Here is a 12312-nt window from a genome sequence, read left to right on the forward strand (position 1 = left end):
TGCACCCATGACGATCTCGTACCTAACCCATAGGATGTCTGGCCTAATCTGTTCCTTCTTTCAAGAGCTCACACACCCCCCTAATGAGCTTAGAAGCCAGCTGAGCAGAGAAAAGCCAACCCCCATCCAGAGAGGTCAATATTTATACTGTAATTTTTGGCAATCCACACAAAAATGTTGCATCTCAGGAAAACCTGTACGTGATTGGTCAGTAATGATGGCATGACGTCTCACTTTCCTGACTCATTCTAAAAACCTGGCCATGCCAGTTTTTAACAAAAGAAGCATACATAATAAATACATTTCATAAGTTTGCAACAATTGCTAGGGAAAATGTTTCCATAGTTTTCCTTCCTTCCTGTCACAGAGCAGCAGGACGGATACTTTTATCAAACTGGTACATTGGCACAATCACAAGAATGTACAGTTCAAGGTGTCCTTGACTTCTTCGTGGTTTGAGGAAAGCTGCCACAGTCTGCGCAGGCTCTCTCCTCTTTTAATGCAAGCCATAGCCTTGCTGGATTCACAGGCAGCCATTTAATGGTAGGCCAAAAATAAAACAAACACAAAGATAATATTAATTTCATGTAAATCAGACCATTATGTTTCCCAAATCCATACTAATACCCCTTATAAATGTTTACCTAGCCAAGCTATTAGTTTCAAGCAGCTTTCCTATTATTTATGACAACATGCAAAAATGTGCAATGTGCAAAATAGCATTTTCATGCTGTAGTGTAAATTTTAAAAGCACACACAGTTTATATAGCGCACACAGTTAATACAACACACACAGCAACATGCTTTAGTGTTTTAGATAGCTTTTCATGCAAAAAGCATTTAGCCCCCTGTGTAGTGTTTGGTGCATTATTAATTCACACACATTATAAAAAGAGGTGTTATTAACTGAAAATATTTATCAAAATATGCAACAAGTCAAAGTCTTTTAAGACAGGAATGGTGTATTTATATTAGAAGGGAGGAGCTGGGAAGAGAGAAACATATTCTATTAATCTTCAAAGCTAAAAAGGACACTTTTCTCTACATTGCAAAAACACATGTTAATTCAGCAAAAGCATTTTGGACTGAATAGGCCTCACTTTCATGTTTTCCATGTGCCATGGTTTTAACTTGCACCAAAATGTGTGTGGCAATTTAAATGCAGTCTGTCTGAAGCACAAAAAATAAAACAATGCCTGACTGCAGATGAAATCTGCTCCATCACCTTTACATTGTATTTCATAAGAGGGAGTGGGGTGTGGCTGAAGGGGAGCTTGCAGACCTTAGACTTCTTTATTGTATGAAAATTGATTTTTTTAAAATAACTAAATGCATTTGACAGCCCCCAGCTTAGCTTGATAGGACTGTTCCACTGCAGCAGGTGAAAATAAGGGCCCCTCCTCCTGCTGTAACATTAGCGGCGGACCTTCTGGAATGCTGTTACTTTTAGCCGCATGTGTGCACCTCTGCTTACGCCCAGTGGTTTTCAGTGCCACTAGTGTTTTTCCCCAACCTCATTAGGCCATGCCTGGTGGGTTGGGTTTGACCCCACCAAGCACGTTTGAGTATCAAGGGAGCGTGGGAGAGAGGGCCTCTACTCCCAAAGATGCACCTCTCTCTATCCCTCTAATTCTTTAGATGATGTTTGGCTGTTGCACTTGCATGTATCTTACTGGGATTGCAGAAGGGAGCAACTTTTCTGTTGAGCATGAGTCGTAAGCCATAAATTGCATGCCACTGAATAGATAGGCATGTATAGTTCTTGGCAATAGCCACACTCTATAGTTGAAACTGATACTGTGAGCCTAGAAAAAAGCTTAGGGTGCCTTCATGGAGCAAAGGTCTTGGTTTTAATGGAGCAGCGACTATCTTTGCAATATGCAGTGCTTTGTATGGTTTGGAGTTGGAGACTATTTGGAGTCTACTCTTAGATCTTGTGTGGCACGCCCATAAAGGACATGAGCATATGTGGGCCTTCAACTTCAACTTACAACTATCCTGCTGGCTTGCAGGCGGTGCTCTATCCTGTTGGCAATGAAATTCTAGTTGCCCCCTAGTGGTCCCCAAGAGCCAAAAGGCTGGGGCATGGAGAGGGGCTTGATCGTAAAGTCCCTCCGGCCTCCATGTACTAGCAGTGCTTGTAGTGGCCACGGCTGTGGCATCGCTGGCAGCAGCTTGAGTGGGAGGGACAGTGTAGGCAAAACGTATCCTGCATGTCAGCAATCCATTCATCTGCCTCTGATTTGAAAGTGTAGGTTTACGCCAACGGGCCTTTAAGTGTGGGTAGTCACAACACTTAGTTAAAGTAAAGGCTGCAGACAGATATTTTATTACAAGAAATATCACAGATGAACATTGTTATCTAAGGGTGCAGTTTGGGTACCCCCTTGGACAATCACTTGCAGTTCAAAATTTGCATAGTGATAATCCTTGTTAGGCCGTATTAACTGGGGTTGCCAATTGCTTTGCTAAGTGTAAGTTTGTATATATTTGTTCTTCTTCGGCTGTTGATGATTGTTGCTGGCTCATGTGAAAGACAGGAGGCCTCAGTTTATTATTGCGATAACTCAATAATGAACATTGTAGTCTTGATTGGTTCATTGGGAAACAATATGTCAGATGCCGCAGGTCTGATATGTTTATTATTAAACATTACAAAGGGAGTAGGCCTGGCCTACTTATTGTGAAATACATTTATTAACTTCAATAGCCCTTTACAAGTGAATGGTTTTGACCCTGTATTGAAGGCTGTAGACTGACAGGTCCTTGTAAAAAAACGTGCCTTACCTACTTACATAAAGGGCCGTTGGGCCAAACCTCTTCTATCTGTTCAAGTGCCATTCGTATTTTGCTTATCTGCATTACAGCATACTGCATGGGGCAATCATTTTGCCCATTTCTGCAATTGGCAGTGAGTAACAGCATTTGTCCTGATCATATGTTCACATCTATATGAAAATGAGGGCACTTCTTTTTCTGGGTTGGTGACCAATCAGTTAGTTTTCTGTGTTTTTGTTTCATAGGTCAGCTTTCATTTCATTCATTCTTTTTCATGAGCATCCTGCAGCTCACCCACACTCCCAGTGGCTGCTTGCTTGCCCCAAAATTTAATTTGCTGCATCCGCTGTTGTCACTATTTCTAATATGGTTGCTTATCTTGAAATGGTATTGTCTATAGTGTATCATTGTTTTATAGTTCCAAGATGGTCAACATATTTAGAATTGTTATGTTGGTAAACTTGGCTTACTATGGCGTTAGCATTTTAAGATTGTATTGTGCACCTTGTGTCATTGTGTTTACTGCTCCAGGGTGGCCAACACATTGCTACTTAATGTGGCATCTATGTTTAAAATGTAAAACAGTTGTACACTGTGTACAATACCATTGAAAGATGACCACCTCTTCCTATGTTCAATATTATGTTTGCTTTTTCTCACCAAGTTTAGGAGGTGGTATGTTTTCACTTTTCTACATGCGCTCTTTTTAATTATCATGTATGTGCGCATTTGTCAGTATGTTGTAATGTGGGTGGATAATTGTCTAAATGCAAGAATGACCCATAGGATGGATGAATCCATCTATCGAGTTGAGGAATGAGTGACAGAGTGCATTCATGACGATTTAGTGTGTTCCTAATATACATCAGTGACAGAAGAGAAACGTTCAGTTATAAGCCAGACCTATTAGCAGTGCCAGTATGTGTTTCTTTTTAGCAATCTCCTTCTCACGTCAATTCTTATGGTGCATAAAATATAGAAAATGATTCATCAGCCTTTGGCTCAGCATCCTTTAATGTACATAGTACCCAAACTGGACAATAGTCCCAAAAAGATAAATTTAGGTGCGGTTTAAACGAATACCCACATATGTCCTACAATGTGTTGTATAGTAGAGCCAGGTTGTGCCTTTGAAAACGTTCTCAGAGCAAACACATATCATAAATATAGGTTTCCGACAAACATGCTGGGCCCAGTAGCAAAATATTTGGATAATGGAAAATCTAACAACACACAAAATCTAACAATATAAACATTCTTTTCTTTTCAGGGAGTTCCCTCATTTGTGAGATGTGCGCAAGCACCAACAAATACAGTTGCTCTGGCGGGTCTTTCCCGTGCCCCCCAGAAGTCACTCACTGCTGCAGTGGCCTGCGGAAAAGATCAGCAGGTACTTGTCCATGGATGCATGGTTGACTTTTGTGTTCATTTCCGACCCAGGCACGTCTTATACATTGTGCCCAGGGGGCTTACCAGGCATGTGCGCCCGCTTCGAGCTCCCCCCAGGCACAATGGTACTACAGAAGGAGGGGCAGACGCTTGTGTGCCCCCTTCGGAAATGCAGATAGTGCTGGTGCACAAGTTGCTCCAGTGCTATCATGAGAGGGCATTTTCACATTTGCATGGGGAAGTGGCTCCATGTAAATAAGGGAATCACTTAACCTCTGCGCCAGTGCTGTATTGGGAAGAAATAGGGTCCCATGGACCTCCTCAGGCATTACCCTAAATGTGGGTGCAGTTAATAACTACACACGACTGCAACGGGATCTCTAATCTCCCCTGCAAGTGTAGGTGGGTGGCTGCCTTCACAGTGAAATGCGGGAAGCTTTTAAACATCCGATCTGTATTTAAATTGAATGTGCTGCATTAGGGCAGCGCAAGTTTGTGGTTGCTCTGGGGGCAGCACATTAATTCTAATATGGCGCACTTTCCTTATTTGCTCAAGGCGCAGTTCAGAACAGCGCGTAAAAAGTAAGAACATGCTCAATTTACTGAAAGCTTGTGTAATTTGGGTAATTTTCCATTTTGCATACTTTGCAAAAAGCTAGAGGAAACACCATTGTGTAATTTAATACATTTTCTGGAGTGGAAGCTGTTCGAGCATAAAAGGTCTTCTGGGGGACAGATTCTGGCAAAAAATGTGCCATAAGAGAAATTTCCAATATGAACCATTCCGTTTGTCAGTGACTTTTGAATGTAAAGAATGTTAAGTGTTCACCAAAGTGCATTTTGTGTACATTACGTGTTATTTTTCACAATTTTCTGACATTTCTCATCATTTTGGATTTACAATGAAGAGATGTTGCCGCCTTTGGTGTAGAATTTCAGGAAGAGGGACATTTGGCGGGATATTGGTAAAGTACTGGAACATTGTTGAAACAGTGAGGATGGGCTGGTCCGTTAACAGCAATTAAACCTAAATGCATTCGAACTTGGTTTAAAGCGCATAGCTGAGAAGATATTCTGGAAATTAGGTTAGAAAGACCATTTACAAAATGCAAGAAGAAGTTGGTGAACAATGCAGTCGGAGACCCTCTAAGGGTCTTGTGTTGCGCTTTATGGGGGTGAGAAGTGTGGGTTACTTACCCACACTCTACTAGCGCAATATTTCGATTAAATTGTATGGCCATTTTTTTTGTATTGCACATCAATCAGTTGTTCCTTCTTCTATTTAATACGACATCATTTTAACCTCTGGAACATTTATAGAACTTTCTTGCCATGCCAGGAGCACATTTTGCTGCTGGTAGAACTCAGAAGAGTAGCTGTTGGTTTCAACAACACACTTTGAACCGAGAGAAGCAAGTGCATCATGTACTGAAGGGCTAGAGAAAGGAATGAAGAGATTCTAATAACAGTCTAAAAATCACCCTGGGTGCCACAGTGTCATTGGAAGATAGAGTGCCAGTGTTTGTGTAGGTGTTAGATCTTTAGCTATTTGTTTCTGCAATTCCCTTTTCTTTTAACCATAAAATGTGTTCTTTTCACGTAGGGACCAAAGTCGTTTTAACTGCATTCAAGGGTTGCGTGCACCCCGACAAACAGGCCACCTGTGGAAAAGAAATTGTGATCAGGGGTGCTGGCGTTTTTTTGCAGATCACACGAACGTGCTGCGACACAGAAAAATGTAACAATCAAGAATATAAGGGTAAGGACCATGCCTGATCTGCCATCCAACATGTGACCGGGCTCTTGAAAATTAAAAAGGTTTAAAAATGTTTAAAGGGGACCTCTATTTGTAAAATTTGTACTTATAAAGCCAGCATAGTAGCGTTACCAACACATACTTTTAGATATAAATTGGCTGCTATTTGGAAGCCCAAGGAAAGCAATCCACCTACCATCAATGAAGAATCCAGGAGTGAATTCAATCCATAGACTAATTACTGGATGAATTTGCAGTTATTTGGAAAATCTTAATAGGACTGTCAAAGAACAACTGCACATGCACCAATTAAAGGACAAGTAATCAGCTGAAAGCAGCCTGTACAGAATGCTGCTGACATTTGCAGGGCTGCATAAGGCAGACTTTTGTCACTGAGTTTTTGAGGTGACAGGATTCCCACAATGTGACCAGTGATAGAGAGCTTTGCTCCATGAAAATTCTGGTACAAATTCCGGTTTGGCAAGCACTTTCCGATAAATCTTTAGTTCCTACTGAGGTTGGCATCACACATCAATACAATTCAATAACGTCAAACACTTTTGGCTCCACAAGTAAGACAGAGAGTGGTTAAGTTTCAAAACCATAAAGGTTTATCACAGGGGTAGCAAAGTTGTAAACTCTAATCATCAAATTCGTTTTTAATAAATACAGAAATGCGTTAGTCAATATATTCATAGCAAATCAAAGATCATGAACAAACACTATTATGTGTCTCAAAGGCAAATTAAACAAGGCCAGTTCTACCAACAATAGACCACCCAACCTTGCTAAGTTAGGGAAAGGTTCTGCTAGGATGTCAAGAAAAAGGGATCTGCTGTAAAGGCAGGTGAAAGGGCATATGTTTATGCACCTGAATCTCTGTCTACATTGCATTAGTTTAAACCACACAGTTCTAACACTTGGTACACCTAACCATGATTTATTATTTTCAAAAGCTACAGCACAATGATCCAACTCTAAACGTACTTTGGACTTACAGTTTTCTGCAACATAATGAGATACGCTGCACATAAGTGTGTTCTGAACAGATTGTGTAAACACAACTTTTCACATAGAAACAGAAAACAAAAGTGACACCATTTGAGATTGCTGGTTCAGTTTCTCCTGAAAAAAAGAAAGATGCACAAACATGGAACAAGATGGCAGCCAGGCAATGCACTAACCCTTTTAAAATGAGATCTACATTAGCAGTAACCAGTCTAAACATGAATAGTACACACCTAGTACATTTGTGTGTTACATGTTATTATCAGTATCAATTTCAAAACTTTAAATAGTGAAAAGATCGTCTTCACAAGCACAGAAACAGCAGTAGGTTTCGTCTTGTCAGATTCTGACCCTCCATACTTGCTAATCCTGGGGCCCTGGTTCCCCCACTGGGCATGGATAGGGCTCCACACTTTGTAAGATAAAGGGAAAGGTGGTCGTTCAAAGAGAGCGAGTGGGGTATAGAGTTTCAAATAAATAAGCTGAAGGCTTGCAAGAGAAAATGAAGTAAAGCCGCACAGGATAAAACAGAATTAAGTTGAAAAAGGAGATACTGGAGATGAAGCTTGCTAATTTTATAGAATTGAGAAAGTATGAGCTTCCATCTGCCACTGTAGCTCCTTCCCGGAAGAGATGCATCTCAGACTAGTACCCCTCCATGATCAGTAAATTCATGGCTGAATTGTTTAACTGGCACCATACCTGTGTCCGTTATGTGTAGATGAGAAAATATAGCTGCTTTACTAAGCACTTTTCTTTGTATGCAACGTGGCTCCAATGGAGCATAGTAGAACCACCTGAAGGTTTCTATCATTGTCTGATTTGGGTGGCACAATAACATAGCCTTTAGAGCCCGTCAGAGCAGACTATATTTGACCATTAAAGGCCTGCTTCAGTGTTAAAGGCCCAAGCTGTAAGCGAGGGGCTTTTACAAGGAAGCGGGCTAAATGTTCTAATTTGTAAAAGAAAGGCCTCACAGAGCCAAAGGGGTTGTAATCCCCTTGAGCATCATGAGGCCTTAGTCAAACATTACAATATTGATGTTCAGTGCGTCTACCAGCCTTTAGAAGCCCAGAGCACTCCATTGTTTTCAATGAAGTGCCCAACATTCCAATGTTCTAATCAGTATTGAAACAATTTAAAGGTCCTAAGAAGATGATGAATGTGTATTGAAAAACATTTATTAATGGAATTTTTTAAGTTTGGGTGGTTTGTGAAGAGAAATAAACTGATAATCTTCCATGGATTGCTTAATTTGATGTGCAATTTTACTAGGTAAGCTCAGAAAATCTTTGTCATGATTGATTCACAGAGCAGTGGCATTACATTATTTACAGCACATTTTAATAAGTGAGTTGCGAACAGGGAGGCCAGAAGAAGCAACCTTGGTGAAAAGAACATGTGGCAAAAGGCAGAAATGTCAATAATGAAAACAGTAAAATGGACAGTCTTGAAAGTGTATGAAACATATTTGCTAATGGACGCACTGTCAGGTCCTTTGTTTGTCTACTTAATAAAAATGTGTATGAAAAAAAGAATGAAAACAGTAATTCTCTTATTTAAGTGTTTAAAAAAATTTGAATGGCGGAGGTAGGAAGGAGGCCCATCAGCTCAAAACGGATAAAATATTTGTTGTGGGGCACAGGGTCACTTAAAATATAATGTCCCAAATATTCCCCCACCTGTATAGATTTCAAGCAAGCACATTTATCACAGTTGCGCTAGAAGCCCCTCTGAGGAAAAAGAGCTTGCTGTGAATGACTTGGATAGGAGGACAGGTACTAAACCTGAAACCCCAACCAGAAGCCAGGAATACCAGGAGCCTATGTTTGTAAAGGGCTCACTTGTAACACCACCACTCCCTGTCCAACTATGTCTCTTTCAGAAACAGTAGGCCAGTCAAATAATTTCCTCCCAATCCCTTGGCACATAATCATTGATGAGCTGAAGATGAATAGTGAGTTCAGGCCAGCTGCTATTGCCCTAAAATAAGGTCTAGGTCTGGAATGCCTGCTGGGCAAGGGTCTTAGAAGTGGAGGTAGTGCTAACTATAGCACAAGCTGCCACAAGAAGCCACTTGATTTGTGATTCCGCCAAGTGAGGTGGAACTGCCTTGGTAGGTCTAGGCATGACAGGAGCACTACCTCAGGTGCCTTCATATATGGTGAAGGAAATGAAATGCTAGCAGTAGATCCTACCAGAATGTAAGCCATTGATGTAAGTTGAAAGTCCCGCCAAAGTAGAATTTACGAAAACTCCACTAGAATGTACCAGCTCAAGCCCAATAGTGGAAAGCCTGTGGATTCATAATGGTTACGTATATGGAATACGCTCTTGTGAGATAGCATATCCTGAACCTATACCACGCAAAAGCACGTTCTTCTGTGGTCACCAGAGAAGCCTGTGGAGCCCAGAAACAATAATGTGATGCACTTCACCCTGACTAAAAAGAGGCTGGCCTATTAAAATAAAGACGCATTTGATGTGTCAAACTTCTTGCCCTGACCACTAAACCACTAAAGGGGGATACAAACTTTAGAGGGCCTCTTATTTGTACATCTTTGCACCAGCTCAAAACAAGTGAATCACTTTGAAACAAACTTCTAGCGAGTTGCTATTTTCCTACCCCAGTTGGGGACAAAATGTGTACTCTTAGAATTTGCTTGGCTGGTGTGACCTGTGAGGAGTAGAGAAGCTGACAGAATCTGACTTCCTCTTTGAAAGAAGGAGCTGAATTCCTTTAAAAAAAATAGAGGCTGTCCTAATAATGGGATGATATGCACAAGACCCAGCAGTATGGAGAATATGGAGGATGCAAGGCTGGACAGGCCCTATCGGACATCAGTTGTTTCCCCTGAAGGATGGAAGGGTGGGGGGCGGTTTTGTGAGTGGGGACTAGTTTGAAAAGCACTGCAAGATTCTTGTGTATTCAGCAGTTTTCAGGCAACAATAAAAGTGTAAATATAACTCTAGTGATTAAAGTACCTGCTGGTGTGACCTGTGAGGAGTAGAGAAGCTGACAGAATCTGACTTCCTCTTTGAAAGAAATTCCTTTTAAAAAAAATAGAGGTTGTCCTAATAATGGGATGATCTGCACCAGACCCAGCAGGATGGAGAATATGGAGGATGCAAGGCTGGACAGGCCCTATCGGACATCAGTTGTTTCCCCTGGAGGATGGAAGGGTGAGGAGCGGTTTTGTTAGTGGGGGCCAGTTTGAAAAGCACTGCAAGATTCTTGTGTATTCACAGTTTTCAGGCAACAATAAAAGTGTCAATATAACTCTAGTGATTAAAGTACCTGCTGGAGAGATATGAGTGTTTTGTCTAGTGTCAGTATTGACTCATCGATGGAAGTGCACAGGGTTAAAAATGCCTGCTGCAAAGATCAGGTACCATGAATTTTCACAGAACAGTATTTTTTGTGTATAGCTCATTTGGCTACTTCGTTTGTCACAGAGATTCGTTTGTGACTGTGCAGTTCATACGTTGCAATGGTAATCAAGCACTAAAAGCAATGAAGTGCCATCAAAGAGCTGCATGCAAGCTGCTGGGTATAGTTTGAAAGTTATGTTTTCCCAGTCTTTCTTTATCCTGATAATTCTAAAAAAGAGTTTGGTTGGGTAGAAATGCATTCTTATTAGTAAGGTAAAACAAACCACTCTGTTATGTTCTGAATCTGGGATTTGTGCTTCTCCAGACCAAGCACTCTTAAAACCTGCCTACTAGTATCAGTAGCATGTGAAGCCTACACCCTATAGTCCCCTTGGCCTTATGTAATATTTTCTATACTCCTGTTACACATGTATGATACATTGACTCTGTGTGTGTGTGTGTGTGTGTGTGTGAAGTGCACCAACACACTACACTGGTATGAGAGGTGATTTAAAACAAATAAAATACATGTGAGAAGAAGGCTGCACAGAGATGGGAGGCACTGGTCGTCGTATCCTGTTGCACAGTAAGGTCATCATTTACTATGCTTTAAAGCTAATACAAATGAATATATATCAAGTGAAAAATGTGTTGTATATACACTATTTTTACCCAAAATTTTCTCGGGCGGAGAACCCTCTCCCAACACCCCCAACACCCCTATTTGTAGTGGTCAGGCTCTCTCAGTGCACACGCTATGCAACGTTTGGGGGCTAGTCTGACAAATTTTGCCAGGGATGCTTTTGATTCCCATTCCGGCCCTGGGAGGATGCATCAATGAATAGATCCCAACCCAGAGCCATAAACCTCCACTTTCAAGGATGATACTATTTTTGTTTCTGCTGGGTCTCCATCCTAAAGCCCTGTTTTCATGGGGACTGATGGTGTACCTTACAAATAGAAGATTTCAGTTGTGACCAGGAGTGTGATAGCACCATCCGTAATCAATGGAGTACTTCACAGTGAGTATTGATCCACTATCACTATCACATCCCTCCATTTCTACAAACTTAAAAAACTACTTCACAGTGAGTATTGATCCACTATCACTATCACATCCCTCCATTGCTCCAAACTTAAAAAACTTTTACAGCCTTAATAGGTTTTGAACAGTGTTCTGTCTAACAATTGAGTAGCTGCAGTTTCAACCAGCAGACTAGTCCTCTCACACCGGAGCCATTAGAACAGAGTCAGAAATATAAGATGTTTGCAATAATGTAACATTGCATCACATGTGGCAAGTCCCACAGTTCCCTGGTTCAATGCAACTATAGCCCGTTGGGACACCAATGTTATAGCAACCAAGTGCATGAACACTATATGAGTGCTCTATGTTGTTCCTCAACACAAGAAGGTGTTGGGGCCTTTCAGGGTTCTCTGTGTATTTTGTTTAATTTACTCTTTAACACATCTCTAAATAAAAACCCTTTCCATCGTGAGTTTATGTGCTTATTTACGTTAGTGTGCTATAGCTTAGTCTCTATTAAATACTTCTTCAAGAATAAGCCTTAATGGTGTGGCTCCACTACCACACTAGAGAGCGAAACGGCCTCACAGTCTACATTATATGAGGTCCATGGGGTTGGCTCCGAAGTTTATACTGTGGCGTCCACGGGCTGCAGTGTTGTGGTCAGAGGTTCTGGGGAAAATGTTAATCCATTCATTTACATAGATGCTGGGACAGCTTGCATTGCAGGTTCTGCATGTCCAGAGTAAAGGAGATGTACAGATGGACTTGGTTATCCATCCATTTGTTAAGTCAGGAAACTGTATGTTTTTCCACAAGTGCACACTGGGACTCCCTTTATATGGGAGATTTGAGAAGTGAGTAGCAACCTCATAGAGGTGGCTAACTGGGACAGTGTTACAGGGAACAATGTGGTCCATGTAAGGACAGGTCCTCATATCCCGTTGACGTTGGGTCAGAATTCATCACCTTGGTGACATGT

General features: G+C 41.2%; 1 protein-coding gene across 1 annotated transcript in view; it reads left to right on the forward strand.

Annotated features, from left to right (window-relative positions):
* The window catches only part of LOC147701144 (uncharacterized), a 70283-nt gene that overhangs the window by 19421 nt on the left and 38550 nt on the right, over nt 1-12312 (forward strand). The window contains exons 3-4 of the mRNA XM_086929310.1: nt 4049-4168; nt 5771-5926. Coding sequence (XP_086785436.1) covers nt 4049-4168; nt 5771-5926 — 276 coding nt within the window. The remainder of the gene's footprint in view (nt 1-4048; nt 4169-5770; nt 5927-12312) is intronic.

Source organism: Lissotriton vulgaris, chromosome 7, assembly GCF_964263255.1.
Source record: "Lissotriton vulgaris chromosome 7, aLisVul1.2, whole genome shotgun sequence".
Taxonomy (NCBI): Eukaryota; Metazoa; Chordata; class Amphibia; order Caudata; family Salamandridae; genus Lissotriton; species Lissotriton vulgaris.